This window comes from Chamaea fasciata, unplaced genomic scaffold, assembly GCF_029207755.1.
Source record: "Chamaea fasciata isolate MVZ Bird 193981 ecotype frontalis unplaced genomic scaffold, bChaFas1.0.hap1 SCAF_1, whole genome shotgun sequence".
NCBI classification, from domain to species: Eukaryota; Metazoa; Chordata; class Aves; order Passeriformes; family Sylviidae; genus Chamaea; species Chamaea fasciata.
The window spans coordinates 150,244,143-150,260,645 of NW_027094086.1; the positions used below are offsets into that span (position 1 = coordinate 150,244,143).

Consider the following 16,503-nt stretch of genomic DNA (forward strand, 5'->3'; position numbering starts at 1 on the left):
AAATTCTGCTCTCTGCTACCAGCTTTATTCTCTAGAGCACAGGGAAATATTAGGCTTAATCTCTTCATTATTTTACTCCAAGTATAGCAATGGTGTTCTTTTTTTATATCCACTCTGCAGAAGTTAGAAAAGCCAAGAATGAACACTGTAAATGGGATTTTTGGATCTCTTTGACCATTCTGTTCCACCTTCAAGCTTCAGATCTACTCAAGGGTCAGATTTACTGGATAAGAGGTTCCAGTCCAAATTCATGTTTGTTAAACATTTATTTTTAACCACAGCATTAGTCTGCAAGCACTCATTCAGCTTCAGCTTCTTATTTTGGTGGCCTTAGCAAGGAGAAGTAGAACTCTAGGTAATCAGACTAAGAATTAGGGATTTGTTTTCCATTAAAGGCTAGAGATACAGTTTCCTTTTTTTTGCTGCTGTTTGTTTTGGGTTTTTTTTCCATGAAGAGCACAATATTTGTTGTACTTTTAGCAAGACAGCAGGAGTAGAGACCTGCCCAGTCCAGAGAATAATATCCTTTACTACAGCTTATTTCACTTCAAACAACAAGTTTAAAACAGGCCAGGTAAATCTCACTTTACGGCCTGTTTCTCACCAGTGCCTGCCAAGCTGGCACGGGGTGACAAGGAAAAAAGCACGCAGATATTTTGTTAACCTCAAAAATGAAAGGAAATGCAACTAAAAGAGAGCTTTGCTGAGAAGCACCTGTGCTTGCTCTGTCTGGATGAGAGGGGTGAAGGACTCTGCCTGCACACAGTGGGCCAGAGCTGCAGCCACTGCAGTGGGATGGAATTGTAGGATCTATTTGTTGCCCACAGAGCAAGTCCTGTTTGCCAAACTTTCCCATCTGACCTGTAAGGGCACGGGGTTTGTAAAGGTAGTTGGTGTTTTGAAGGGAAACGAGGTGCAGCTTCAGGGAATCCTCAGCTACTGAGCAGCGAGGAAAAGATGATGGAGAAGTATCAGCTGAGGGGAAGCGGGTGTGCGGTATAAATAATATATTATATGGACCCACTTTTCAATTTTCTCCTCTCTCTCCCATACAATCTCTCTATTTCCACTTTGGTTAACTTTCTATTGTATTTCCAATGCTTGATTTCATTCATTTATTTCTGCATTCCTTCTCCTGCTACTACACAGTTGCCAATCCTACTCATGGTGAGGTTACACAGAATTACTCGAGCAGGGTGCACAAAGATTCTTCATGAGGCACAGTTTTAATTTGCATGAGTCAAGTTCTGCCTTTACTGCATTTCCCAAAGGATTCCCCTTCGGCACATTCAGAGACAAGGCACAAACCTCATCATTCCCTGTGTGCTGGTAGCGACCTAAATTCAGAGCCCTGACCATTTTCATTAGGGATGTACCTGAATAATGCATCATAACATCCTTCCCCTGGATCAGCATGCTCGTTTCTCTCCTCTTAAACACCTCTGAGACATCTAGAATCAAATTGCAACTCCTTTTGCCTCAGGTTTGTGTTCTCTCCCATTCGCATTGAGACGTCCAGGTGTTCGGTCTGGCGCGGTGGCCTTCAGCCACATCATCCATCGCTCATTTCACCCCGGGAGTGTTTAACTTTTTCTTTCCCCTTCCACCCTAGCACCCTCCCTCTTCCTCCCAGATGCAGCTGCAGTCCCTGCCCAGGACACTTGCGGTGAGACTCAGCTTGTTTGCCTTTAGCTGTCTAAAGTCTCGTGCTCAATCTGAGCAGTCCGGTCGTCGTCTATGATCACTCGGGGACACCAGGGATACCTCCGTCACACAGAGCATCATACCCTGTGCCTTAGGTGTCTCTGTCACACAGGCCAGCTCAGCCTGGGGGTCCCTGCTCTGTCCCTGACTGAGTCCAAGGTGATAGTTCAGTTTGGAATCTGTCTTTGGCACGTAGAGTTAGATGTGGCCGGTTCCGTTCTCTGTGTGCCTACAGAGGTCTGAGGATCCTGCCCTGATCCATGCAGTGTCTTCATAGCCATGATCTCATTTCTGTTCATTTTCTTCTATTTGTCTATTTTTTTCCTCCTTCATATATATATTTTTTTTCTGGTTCCTGCCTCCTCTGTCTCTTCTCTCTTTCTCCCTTTCCTTCCACCAACGTCTCTACTTGGAATATAAATAAAGTTTGCAAAATAAAAGGGGAGGGAGAAAGGAAAGAAAATGTCTATATATTTTGTACTCTAAAGATCTGGGACACTTTACACCATCTAAGATCAGAGAGGTGATTCGACTGAAATTAGAAATGGCAGAAAATAAGTGCTAACAACACTAAAATATTAAGGTTTTCCTTAGCGTTGTTTTCCATCACAAACCCATGTGTCAAGGTCCCCTCACTGGGTGGGGAGCAGCAGTTAATCCATAGATAATATTTTCAAAATCAACTCTTGTTTTTCCAATAATTCTAGTAAATACCAAGTGCTGTCACGTTTGGTCTATTCACCAGGAAAACCTATTAAAAAATCAATCCCTGACAAATAAAATGGGGCATAAGCAGTAAAGGAAACATGGATGGGAATTTATTTCTAGATTGCCATGGCAACATTAAGTATATGATTGAAGACCACAAACCTCTACAACAACCCATGGCTAAGACTTTTCAAAGCGATTATTGATTTTTAGATGTTTCCTTTTCAGGTTCTGTACCTTAATAAGCCTCGTAGGTGCTTCTTTTCAACACAGGTTGAGCAGTCCTCTTGTGGCAAAAATTGGTCTGAGAAATGTGGCTCAGATCAAGTGATCCAAAAAATGAGTGACGCTCAAAATCCATGATCCCTTCTGAAAGCCTCAGTCACAGTAAAATGGAACTACCCCTAAAACCTCCTTGCTCATTTTTGATCACTCCAAGCAGACAATTAATACCCAACTCAGCCCTGTGAAAAGCAGGTGGTGCAAAATTCTAGCACAGAAATTATGGTGTAAAAGGAGCAGTCATTTTCATGTTTACTTCCTTAGCAACACCCCAGAAATGAAATCCATTTTATGAGTGGAAACACAGTTACTATTTCTATTTGTTGGATGCGTGCATGCCACAAGACTGTGTTCTTTCCTGCTCTTATACTGTAATATTAAGTAACAGCACAGTCATCAGGCTTTAATTATCCAAAAAGGAAGCAAAACATAATTCCAGTAATGGGGATTGACTTAAAGGAGTTAAAAGGAGGGAGAAATTTTGTATGTTTTCAATTCATCCTGGTTTACTGTTCAGATTATAAATTCCATGAGCTGTGAACACAGATCTTAGACTATGTAACAGAAATGGAGTTGGGTTTGTTTGAAATTTAAATGTTTGCCTTGAAGGCAATTATTTTAAAAATAAAAGTATTATTTTTTATATTAATGGAGATTTAGTCAGGGCACTCAGTGGTGTTTGGTGTTCATCTGTCCTAGAGTGGATATCCAAAACAGGTCGTATGTACCTGGTCAATAAATGTATTTCTCTCTCAACTGTTTATTCTGATGATTCTCAGGGTCCTAAGGATGTCCATTTTACTTAGACACCTGTACTGTAAACATCCAACCTCTCCTGAGGTGAATCCCACCAAAACAACCACGTATTGAGAACAAAACAAAAATTCTCACTTTGAAAGTCGACAAGAAATTGCTATTTTCAATTTTCACACTTTTCTGGCCAGATCTAAAATCTCTCCTAGGATCCCTCCAAATGCCTTTCCATGTTTCAGATTACCCTTCTTGTGACTGATTTAAATGTCCTCTCCTGGCTGGTTGGAAAGGAACTATTTTGTTCTCTGCAGCAGCTGTTCCTGGAATCCAACATGCAGGGATCAGGGTCCTGCTCCACAGTGTATGAGCCTGCTGCTTTGATGAGCACGCTGTCTTAGTGAGTGTGACAAAAAATAAGTGGTACCTCCAAAATTACCAGCCAGACATGCAGATCCCACACTGAGCTCCGGCCCCCTCACCAAGGAAGATGGGAAAAGCACTTTGGTGTCCTTACTAGAACTCTGTTAAAAAGAAGGGATCCACACTACAGTGAAAATGAGCAACACCTGATCCAATTCACCTTAGATTAATCCCTTTCTTACGAGTTTATGTTCCTCTCTGATTGTTCTCCATGAGCATGCAGTCAACTTCCATTTGGTATATTGTTCTGTGACCCTCTGTACAAAACCAGACCGCGCAGGTCGTGCGTATTTCGGACGCGTCAGCGCTGCCCGCCTGCCTTCAGGGTGTTTGAGTTCTGGTCTGTCCGTGAGTCAGCACATCACAACGGCCAGCAGCAGCCAGCACACTTTAATTTTTTTGTTTAATTCTTTTAATTTCTGCTTCAGTCGAGCAGCTGGTTCGTGCCGTGACTCCATTCTGTCGTGTCCGCTTTCCATCCTTGTGACGTGTCTCATGAAATTGTGTTGAAAGTGACCTACCTTGGCCTGTTTCACGATATGCTGAAAAAAATGCTAATCTTGTCATATTTAGCAGCTGCGTTCAGAAATGCTACTGTAAGCCTAAGAGGGCTAACCAGCACTCTTGCAAGATGTCAGAACTATCAACCATTACCCTGTAAGTGTACGCACTCCTGTGACATTACTGTGTGTGTATGACGCATGTTGCAATTAAATGAAGGGATGAGAGCAGAGGGGAAGTAAACCACAGAGAAAAGCATTCATTTAGTTCTTGTTGCATGTAGAATTTTTTTTTTTTGTTCTTGTACTGTGCTTTTTGCTGATGCGCCACGATTGAAGATTTTAAGGTGGTTTTAATTTTTTTCTTTTTTCTTTCTTTTTTTTTTTTTTTTTGAATTATGGCTGATGCTATTTATGGTTTTGAGTAGTGTCTGTACAGAATTAATAGCTGTTCTTTATTGCACAGCAAAGAGGTGAGCACCTTCATACTGAGAGATAATGTTTCACCTGAAAGTTTCCTAGAAAAGCTGGGTGAGATTGAGTCAATCAGACCCTCAGTGGGTATAAAACATCTTTTGTCCATTGAACTTAGTGAACTTAACTTAATAGACACCCAGGGGTAAGGAAAGGCTGAAGCTGACCTAATATCAAAATGAATTGTGTCCATCAGAAGTTACAGAATCATAGAATGACTGAATTAGAAAAGAACTCCAAGATCATCAAGTTCAGTCCAACATGGTCAAATATCACCAAATATAGAGTGAGGTATCTAGAAGAGTAAATAAAAGCCATTCAGCCAAGAGTTGTGTGAATTAATCACTATCCCAAAGTCCACCTGACTCCTTGCTCCTTGCACAAGAAGCTCACAGGTTTTCGCAGATTCACGGAATCATTAAGGTTGGAAAAGAGCTCCGAGGTCATCCTCTCATTTCGTTTAGATGAGGTGCAATTTCAGACACTTATTATATGTGTCTCCTGAATATCACAGCAGTTTTATAAGTGTGAATCAACATTCTCTGAGGTGTCCTGACACACAGACCCAAAACTCCAGGATTTTTCTAAAGAATATTTAGCAGTTATCTTCAACACCATTAAGCAAAAAAGATTGATTTGACACTTAACTGCATATATGGTTATGCTTTTTAGTTAGAAACAAAATTAAGGTGCATTTTCTGTGTGATTTCATATATCTTTGAGGTATTTAAGAAATGGAACAATGAAGATGCTGAAAAATATTCAGTCAACAGATTAGAACCATTGAAAAGTAGCTAGAAATAGAGAACACAGAAAGGACCAACTCCATCTTCTACATAGAGAGCTGCTGAAGACTAAGAGCAGTGAGGCAAAACTAGGAGTTAGGTTTAGGAGGAGATAGTTTGAAGTATAAAGTTCACTGCCTAATGGACATCCTGATGCAGCACACACGTCATGCTGGGACTTTGCAGGGAACCAAATTTTACATTTTTCTGAAATGTTTCTGAAAGATGGGAGACTGATAACTCTCTGAGGTGAAATCCTCCACCTAGTCAAGGGCAAGAAGAGTTAAGCCTAAACAGGAAGTATTAAAACCCATGGTTTTTGTGTCTGTTGAAGTATAAAAGTCTTGGTAAGCTTCCCTGTTTTTCAAGTCTTAGGTCTGAAGATGTGGTTTATGCATAGGAAAACTAAAAATCTGGAATCATTCAGGTGTTCAGGTGTTACCTCAGGTGTTTTAGAAGTGACGCTACAGACACAATTAAATTTTTGGGAAAGACTGGAAATGATCTGTCAGGGATATTACTGAGGTTCCTGAAAGTCATGTTAATATGTTCAGCATTATGTGATAAAAGACATCTTTCAGTTTATTAAACATGAGCTGTGTTGAGCAATTCATTACTAATGACATCCTGTGCCTTCCTGGTTTGCTCTTTATCCTTCAATTTGAAATAACGTCACGATTTCTTTTTTTGCACAGATTTATCACAGGGATGATGAATATGTACCTTTGGCCAGAGATATTGGGTTCCTCTAATCTAAACGTCACAAATCTACAGGGCAGAAATTTGTGTGACAAACTCAATCCACGGCTCCCTTTGAGGTCAATAGATAGATTTAGGATGTGATAAGAATTTTCTTAGGGGCAGAGGATTTGTCCTTGTGTGTCAGTGATTCTTGCTCTTTAAAGACAATATAGGGAATTTAAGTGTGCATTTAATTTAACTAAAAATAGATGCCATCACTGCAGATATGTCACAGCATTAAGTTAATCAATACCTACATTAATAGATGTACTCAGTACCCACAGGGTTTACAACAGGAGTCACCTCTTGTTAAAAAGACATCTGTAGCACACAATAATTATGTTTTTAAAGTGTGTTTTTTTTCTCTGCATTGACTTTAGAGACATTTTTAAAACAATTACATTTTCAATATCTATGCTGTGTATGTCCAAAATTCAGTGAGGTGTACTTTGCTTTTCAAGAGTACAAACCTTGATGTCTTCATTGCAAAAGTTCATGTTTGATCCAAGTATTTCACTTAGAACAGCTTTTAAACTGGGCAATTCTCTTACTCTAGAAAGGCAGGACTAAATGGCAAAACAACGATATAATCTTCCTTCAAACTCTAAGGTTTGGAGATCTTTTGCTTCTTTTTTGATTTTTTTTTCTTAAAAAGGTTGAGCGGTTGAGACTTTAACAGTCTCCTTAATAAATGTGGATGTGCAATGGATAAACAAAAACATGATTCCCTCAAATACTGGTCAAATTAGACAGTCTTCCTCCTTAGTGTTTATTTTATCATAAAGTTCCCATTTCAATTAGAAATTTGAAGGAATTCTTTATTCATTAGAGGAATGAGGGAGAACAGAGAGTACCATTATTTGTCCGTACTGACACTTAATGACAAGTCCATGTTCATAGCCGTGCCATTGGAGAAAGTCTTATGTTCGAAGCGATTTTGAGAAAAATAACAGCTGGAGAACAGAATGTCAGCCTCAACAAAAATTGATATTCAAATATCAATTTGGGAGGGTTTTTTTTAAGTAACCTTAAGACTTTCGTCTCTGTTGGAATGTTAGAGAACATTATCTTTCAAACAGCCACTTGAACAATTATTGTCCTCAGAACTTCTAGATCCAACCCCCTCCCACCTCTCTTTCCTGTTTGAAAGAGTGGGGGAAGAAATGAGGATTAATATCTTTGACTGCTACATACCTGAGAATTCCACTGTATCCATTGGGATTTTCATTCCCTGTTGCACATAAACTTACATGTCTCACAGGACCTGCTTTAAGTTTTCTCTCTTCCACATATTCTTGAAAAAAAAGCAATTTATCATCATCCATACAGGCCTTAATCTCTCTCAAGTTTTTTCTTATCATTAAAATCTTCTTTTCTTCTTTATTGATCTTAATAATCTATAAACTCCTAAATACGCTATTTAATGCATTTTCTTCCTCACTTTTGTGACAATATTGAAGACAACATCCCGAATAAGTTGATGATGGCATTGTATTTCCGGATCCTAAAACTAATTGTGTGATTAATCAGGTATGATTAATGCCAGAAAACTGCCAATAAAAAGACTTCTTCTGCATCTTCCCCTAAATTAATCCCCCAAGAGTGCAGTGAGACAGAACATATTAATAGACAATTCTATTCTGACTTTTAGATCAAAACAACATTTATCCTTTTGTCGTTGTTGACATTAAGTCTGAATATAAATGATAGAAGATCTGGAAAGATGATATTTCTTTGTCCCATTTATTACCTTTAATTTGATTTTTTTTAATTCCATGACTAGTTTAAGACACTTATATTCTTTACATCCCTTTTTTACAGAGATAACATTATTATTCTACAATCTCTTCCTCAATGTTTCTGTTCTGCTTTATTAACCTGACTGCAGGTCCATAGAGAAAAAGGACTAGAGAGGGCTCCAAAAGGTCTTTTACACTGGCTCACTCCTGTATAAATTACTTTTTTTAGAGATCATCGAAGCTGCACACTCTGAATGCCTTTCATCACCCTGTTCCAAGGCTGTTCCTCTTTTTTCAAAAGGTTTTGGCCAATGTCTAATTTTATAACCCACAAGAACATTGTTCTCTGGTTTGTGGGGTCTTCCACCAAGACCTGAGGTTTGGTGTCCATCCGATTTATGGCTCAGGTGTGTTTAGTGCAGTCTCCAGGCAAGAGCTGGGATGAATTTATCCCCAATTTATCCCCAGTTTGGGGCTCAAAGTCTGACTGAGAGACACCAGCACTGCACTCATGTCCCATTCCCAGAACACTACTGGTGATAACTGTGCTCACAAAATTCTTGAAAGTGTGTTAATTAAATCTCCAGTGCTGCTGAAACAAACACATCATTTTTGGTTATCACTGAGCATGTATTAGCAAATTCAAATCCATCTGCAGTGTAGCAAATGGATAAAAGCAGGAGGGGACATTTGAGTTTTAACAAATAATTCAGCTCTTTGAAAATTCTTTATGGCTTTTTACCTTCCTTTGTCCTCCATCTGCCTTCTTCACTTACCTGAATGTAATCAATTATATTCTTCCCCTCTGAAAATGTCCTGGAGGTTTTTTAGGTCACTTTGTTTTTAATAAAGCACTTGCCTTATTTTCAGATCAACATTTGCTTTCTCTTTGCTCTTTTTTTTTTTTTTTTAATTTTTTTTTCTGCTCAATCAGACAGTGACATTCCACCAAAACATGCACAAGTCTTGGCTGACCCCTGCATTGGGGGAATTTCAGCAGTTAAATGCTCACATGTAAAATATTCATTTCCAGCCCTTTTGTTTATATCTACCGAGCTAGATTTCCCTCTGAAACCTCTTTATTTTGAAGCAGTGAAGTAGTTAAACAGTGGAATTGCACAAAGGTTTCCAACAGTATAAATTGAGAACTAAATCAAGCCTTCAGGAATAGTTGTAAGTACAAGGACTTGCAGAAGGGGTTAACTTTTATTTGTATGGCTGTTGGTTTTTTAGCTTCATTTGTGTGGTTGTTTTGGAAATTTTTTTTTTGCTGTGCAGAAACCTATTCACACACACATACACAAATCAACAAAAAACAAGTGACTTCAAATGTTCCACTGGGATTAAGCAATTGGGTGAGAGGTTTATAATTGTACCATGGTAGCAGTCTGAATCCCTTAGCAAGACTCCCCTCATTTTTTGGCATGGAAGGAGAAAATTCCTGCTTATAATGATGCAAATTAAAATAGCAGCAGAGAGCATTAAGCATAATTAATGTGCCATTACTGTAGCAGTGTGAAGAAGGGGGGAGCAAACTGCAGTCTGTGTGCAAACAGTCTCTGGGAAAAAACAGGAACGTTGCATATTTGTTTGTATAATTACGCGCTGTACGTATTCCCAAAAGTCCGTCAGCAAAATATTCTCTGTGCTTTCTTCTTTTAATTAAAGCACAGGTTGCTAATTGCAAGGCTGCATTAAAGTTCTTTCCCTCTGTTGTGACAGGAGACTGGCTCGTTCCACCCTGCTGCTGATCCCCTTGTTTGGAATTCACTACACGGTGTTTGCCTTTTCTCCTGAGAATGTCAGTAAGCGGGAGAGGCTGGTGTTTGAATTGGGACTGGGATCCTTCCAGGTGATTACACACTGAATTCAGCTTTCCTGAGAAACAAATCTCTCTTCTTCGTAGCTATTTTGCATGCACAGCTCCCAGAGTGTTTCTCTGCTCATTTATGTGTATGTTTCGTATACCAGGATTTGAGGTTTGTTGGCTTGCTTGTTGTTTTTTTAACTCCAGCTATTTTCTGACATTCCTTCAGGATTTGAATTACTTTTTTTTTCCTCTCCAATTTCCCTAGGGTTTCGTTGTTGCTGTTCTCTACTGCTTCTTGAATGGGGAGGTAAGACTTTCAATAGTTAATGTCCTTCACCTGTCACCAACATCCCATTTTCTTGTGGGAGTAACTGCTGTTCCAGCTGTCCATTCTAACTCCTCATCCACCATAATCCCTGATACTTTAGTCTGAATCGCACAATTCTCAGAAAAACAAAACAAAACAAAAACTAAAACAAAACAAACAAACAAAACCCCAACAAACCAACCAAAAAATAGAAAACACTTAAAAAGGATTTGTGATGTTTTTATCAAACCAAAACATTGGCCTTACCAGAGATGATGGCTCAGATAAAAGTCTCCTGACAGGGGTAGGATTTCGACAGGTCTCTTTTGACATGTCATCCCAGGTGCAGAATTTTGCACTGGTTTTGTTGAATTTTGCCCTGTTCTCACCAGCCCACTCTCCCAGCCTGTCCAGCTCTCTCCAAGAGATGACATGTCCCTGTCACCACCCAGTTTGGAGCCATCAGCCAAACTGGTGATGATGCTTTCAAGTCCGTCACTGAGATTGTGATGAAGATGGTGAGGCCCTGGAAAAGGGTGCCCAGAGAAGCTGTGGCTGCCCCTGGATCCCTGGAGGTGTTCAAGGTCAAGTTGGATGGGGCTTGGAGCAAGCTGGGATAGTGGAGGGTGTCCCTGCACGTGGCAGGGGGTGGAAGGAGATGACCTTTGAGGTCTCTTCCAACCCAAACCATTCCATGCTCTCTGTGGAACAGTGTGGGGTCCAATATCAACACCTGGAGGACACCATTAGTGATGAGGTGCCAGACTAAATAAAAAACACTGTTGACCTCTCAGTGTGGTCTCCTCCCCCTCTTGCAGATCATCCACCCAACTCTAAATCTTACCAGATTTCCCAGGAAAAGGCTGAGGGAAACTGGAGCCTGAGTTTTAGTGGGTCTTTGGCCTCTTTTGCTGGCACCACCCAACTGGTGCCAGCTTCTCTCCCGAGCCCTGCCACCTTCATCCCTACACAAACAGCTCAGGGGTGTCACCTGCCCAGAGCCATCCCCCAGACACCACCTGGGTGTCTTGCAAACCTCACACTCCTCTCAGCACATGGCACCTGCTGCTGCTAGCCACATCTGTGTTTTTTTCTGGTTCTCCTGTTCCAATCTGCATTTCCCTGGCTGATTTACCTGACTGAATATCTGAGGTAGATGTTTTCTGAATTGATGGAAAAGGGTTCCCTGCGCAGTGTTGCCTTAAGAAGAACATGGGACATCTAGAGTTCATCCATTCTCTCCTCCACTGCTACACATCTCTTGTGCAGCCCAACAGTTGGAGTCTTTTCCTAAAATCACCTTCTTTTCTTTTCTTCAAGCGGGCTGAGTGCAGGTATAGCCTGGCATTGCTGACCTCTAGTACAAACGGGTTCCAAACTCCTTAATCCAAGTGATTCCTTCTCAGATAAACCACAACAATCTCCAAGCTCATCAAAGAAACTTACAGGCATAGCCAAGATCTCCTGAAGCCCCTTGGAAGGAGTGTGGGGGGTGGCTCCCAGCCAAACCAACACAACCAGGTTAATTCAAGCCATTTTCCCTCTCAAGATATCAGAAAACGGTAATTAGAGAATGTCTTGTGCCTCCACTAAATTTTCTACAGCAAGAGAATGTTTGGAATGTCTCACTCTTCCAGATGCAAACACTATTCCCTTTTTACAGAGGTAATATAACTCCATCCTCTATCTAATCTGTAAAGATCTGTGCTTTAGCCAAAACAAGAATTTAGAGATCCTAGAAGGATAATGTAAGTTTTCCAGTTGGATTTTTCCTCCCTGTAGTTTTTGTCCCTACAGTTGAAGCCCTTGTTTAGCATTTTGACTTACACTGATCCATTTTGACAATATTTATCCAGGAAAATCTAGCAATGACTGTTACAGACAAGACAAACATGTTTGACACAGAAGCTCATTGGAGATTGGAAAAAATATATTGGGCAAACATCTCTACGTATTTCATTGTTCTTACACCTTTTCATTCAGAAATATGATAACAGGAACGAGGAATCAAGTAAATGTTGGTCTGAGCTACTATGATCTCTCTTATATTAAATCTTTCCTACTTTATATAATTATATGCTTGTGCACACCCCAGCAGTGTTGCCAGGAAACTGGGAATGAGTGAAAAGTAGAAAAGCTATGGAATTATTTACTTACCGCCTAACTGAACTTCTGACCCTGGATTGTTTTACTTTTGGTAATTTACTGTGGGTGCCCATAAGAAAAAAAAAAAAAAAAAAAAAAAAAAAAACACCACACAAACCAAAAAGCCAAAACCCCAAAAAAACCCCAACCCCCCCACCTAAACAAACAAATGAACAAAAAAACCCACTCCCCCCCCCAAAAAAAAACCACACCAAAAAAAAAAAACCACAAAAAAACACCAAAGAAAGAAACCAAAAAACTCTACTGAAAAGGAAGGTGTCACAGATGCAATTAATCCCAGAGCTGGTCTGCTTGGAGAGGATCTGAAAACAGGAGTCAAACTTTTCTGTAAACATCCATCCATTAATGGCAGGTGAGAGAAGCTGCCTCTGTGGACAGGGTGTTTCCATATTATCCAGTACATTTTGATTGCTGCTTTCTTTGGCTCCTTATTGTACCTTTGGTAGTGGCCATTGATGAAAACAGGTTATTTTTTTTCCTCCAGGTGGTGTTGATCAGGTCTTCCATGCACCTCTGGGCTGATCCTAAATTATCTGAAGTCAGACACAGAACCCGGGCTGGGCTGTAGTTCCTCACTACACGCCCAGACCTCTTCCAGCCATGGAGAAGTGACTTCAGATTTTGCTGAAATGAGGAGTTTAACATTAACCTTAAAAAAATAGTTCTGTGGAATTGTGGGGTTTTTTCTAATCTTGATAATTTGTCAGCATGTCCTCGAGCGGCTAAGTACATAAAAAATGACCTTTTGAAGTTTCTCCCTAAAGGTGCAATCAGAAATAAAGAGAAAATGGAGGAGCTGGAAAGTCAACCGGTATTTTGCTGTGGATTTCAAACATCGCCATCCTTCTCTAGCGAGCAGCGGAGTGAACGGGGGGACACAACTCTCCATTCTGAGCAAGAGCAGCTCTCAGATTCGGATGTCCAGCATAAATGCAGAGAACCTGGCGACATGAGCAGCTGAGGAGAGCAAAGCAACCAACGAGCAAACCAAAAACCATCCCTTGGAAAAGAAAAATATGAAATAATAGTTTTGGTGGTGGTGCAGGTCTCTCTTCCTCTCCTCTCCTCTCCTCTCCTCTCCTCTCCTCTCCTCTCCTCTCCTCTCCTCTCCTCTCCTCTCCTCTCCTCTCCTCTCCTCTCCTCTCCTCTCCTCTCCTCTCCTCTCCTCTCCTCTCCTCTCCTCTCCTCTCCTCTCCTCTCCTCTCCTCTCCTCTCCTCTCCTCTCCTCTCCTCTCCTCTCCTCTCCTCTCCTCTCCTCTCCTCTCCTCTCCTCTCCTCTCCTCTCCTCTCCTCTCCTCTCCTCTCCTCTCCTCTCCTCTCCTCTCCTCTCCTCTCCTCTCCTCTCCTCTCCTCTCCTCTCCTCCTTTGGGCTGAAAAAGCAAAGGAAAAGTGTAAATATCTGTTTTTAACAGTCACTGTAAATACCCAGCTGTACTCAAGGCCATCAATGGAGAATGTTCAAAAGACAAACAAGAGGCCAAACCCACCCACTCAACTATTCCCATTTCAGAGCATCTGCAAGTGATCCGTGTCCGTCCAAAGTAACAAGTGATTGCTGTGCAGTTGTGATCCTTGGTTGCCAAACTGATCCTAGTCTGTGAATGGACATGACTGTTGTCATTTTTTCCACCTGGTTTCCATTTTGGGTTGTATTTGCCTAATTTTTTTTTCTCCCTAGTCCAACATGTCTTAGCCTGTCCCTGTCTTTTGGCACGTGAATTTCCAGTGTTTCTCTTTGGAGTCTTAGGATGGAGCTTGTGTTGATCAATCCAGCTGATTCAGGAGGATCTCCAGAAAATTTTAAGTCCATGGCTGGATTCAGTCAGACATTCCCAATGGATTTAAAGGAACAGCTGTGCCAACACAGAACTGCACATCAGTGCAGGAACTTCAGGCGTGAGCAGTGGGATCTGCTGTGCTTTTCCCTACCCAGGGACACTCCCAGGAATGCTTTCTGTTCTAGCTAAGCTGTGAATTTTCTAAAAGGGCCATGCAGTTGAGATATAGCTCTATTTTTGGCATAGATTGATAGATTGATCATTTGGACTCTTTGAATAACACAAATAACTGTCCCTTCCCTCCCACCTTGAGAGCAAGAGTCAGTTCCAGGGCGGCCTTTCCCTCTGGATGACCTTGAACCCTCTGCTCCAGGGGCCAGACGTGGCGTTGGTGGCTTGGGGCAGCACTGTCACACGGAGTGCCGTGCCTTTGCAACCTGGTTGGACTTCTGCGTGCTGACTCATCCCTGCCAGAGCAAAGAGGCACGAGAAGAAGGATCTGGCAGGATCACCTTGGAAGGTCAAAAATCTCATTTGGTGAGGGCAAAAACCAACTAAACTGAACCCTGAGATGGCACGGAAAAAATGGATGAAGACTTTGGATGACTTCCCACACCTGGCAGTTCTCTCTCTCTCTCTCTCTCTTGGAATATCCTGTTTGTTTCACCACCAATGGTCTTACACTGCTTTTCTTGGAGAGGAACTCGAATGTTCTTTCGACCTTTGCCTTGTAGTTAAAGCCACGACTGCTACAAAATCTACTTCAACCCAATGATGTCAATTCTAGAGAGTCTTTATACAGCGCAAAAAAAAAGGCTTCGAGGGCCGTCCTTGCGCTCCCTTCATCTTGGATTTATGAATTTATGAACTGAGAAATATATATATATATCTCAAATATATATATATGTGCGTGTATGTGTATGCATATATTACAAACAAAGGCGAAAATGGCATTTTAAATGTGAGGTTTTGAACTCAAACTAATAGTAACCAGGAAATTCAAAATTCAGGCTTCTTCTTTGGTGTTAGTTGACATGAACTTAAACTAAAAATGGAAAAAAAAAAAGTGAAATACTCGGAATTTTAGTGTCAGCTGAGTGTGAGCTTTTAATTTCACTGGTTTTTGTTAGTTTAAGTAAAAAGAGGAAAAAAGAGTTTTGATGTCATTTTAAGCAAAGATTTTTAAAGATAATCCTAGTTAACTTATTTTTAAAAGAAGAAAAGAAGAAAGGTCTCAGAAAGTTGCAAAAGAAATATTAATTATAATAATACTTAACACATATAGTTCTATATGGGAATAATCTGTTCTTGGCTGGAGCCATCTAAATGAATGTAAATTTTATTCAAAACAGACGGAAATGTTGTTTGAGGTCATATTCGTAGAGGATCATGCTCTTAAGAGTTGGGGACAGCCCTGTCATGTGAAATCTGCCGTGGCACAGAAGACTAGCAAAAGAGTTGAAACCACTCCCATTTTACTCCAGGTTCATAAATGGGATTTATTTGATCCAAATACCTTTCCCCCCCCCCCCAAGTCTACAGCATTAATTTGCTGCTCTGAGAGCAGAATTTATTTCCCTCTTCCCAAATCTCTGCAAAAGTCTAAGTGTTTTTAACTGATCAGCCCTTTGTCTCTCTTCAGATGCTTCTTAAAGTTATTTTAGAAATTTTCCCCAGGAACCAGGTACTTTGCTGTCCAGACAGAGTTGGGGAAAGGCAGATTTTTCAGGCAGATGCATACTTGGACAATTTTCTGTCAGATGGGCTTTCACAAGGATTATATTGCCAACACCATAAATGTATTATTTTAAAAAAAATCAAAAGCTATTTTTTGCATGAATGGCTATTGGCCAGTCTTCAATCATTAATAAATTAGAATTGTGGAGAAAAATATGTCAAATAACTAAATAACTGCCTCTAGCTGGAGACTTTTTCTTGTTTCAGTCCAGAGCAAGAAGGTGTCTGGATTTTTTTTTTTTTTTTCCCCCCCTCTTGTTGAAATTTTTCTGATCTTACTTCTGGATTTTGTTGTTTTCCTGGCCATCCTACAGTGCTCTGCAGTTTGAGTTGGTGAATGTCAGTCCAGTGCCTTGTGGGCAAATGTCCACATCACCAAAACCACCCTCCGACCCTGCACACTGGAGACCAGGTCCTCAGCTACATTAAAATCAGTCCAGAAAACTGCGGTTATTGTCAGAATAAACCCACTTCACCTGGAATTGGGATTTGGCCTCAGCACACCGTTATTACCATTGGTTTTTGGTGGTCCCAGCTAGAGAGTCCAAGAATGGAAAAATTGTGAAAAGTTGAATTTGCTCCTTAATTCCTTGAGCCAA

General features: G+C 40.7%; 1 protein-coding gene across 3 annotated transcripts in view; it reads left to right on the top strand.

Annotated features, from left to right (window-relative positions):
* Window positions 1–13,504, top strand: part of ADCYAP1R1 (ADCYAP receptor type I) — a 138,009-nt gene extending 124,505 nt beyond the window's left edge. The window contains exons 15-18 of one of the 3 annotated variants that reach the window (XM_066201736.1): window positions 4,441–4,524; window positions 9,829–9,958; window positions 10,182–10,223; window positions 13,154–13,504. In XM_066201736.1, coding sequence (XP_066057833.1) covers window positions 4,441–4,524; window positions 9,829–9,958; window positions 10,182–10,223; window positions 13,154–13,342 — 445 coding nt within the window. In that variant the 3' untranslated portion in view covers window positions 13,343–13,504. Of the gene's footprint in view, window positions 1–4,440; window positions 4,525–9,828; window positions 9,959–10,181; window positions 10,224–13,140 lie in introns of all 3 variants that reach the window. The other 2 variants (XM_066201718.1, XM_066201727.1) reach the window with 2 other exon arrangements.
* The last annotated feature ends 2,999 nt before the right edge of the window (window positions 13,505–16,503 follow it).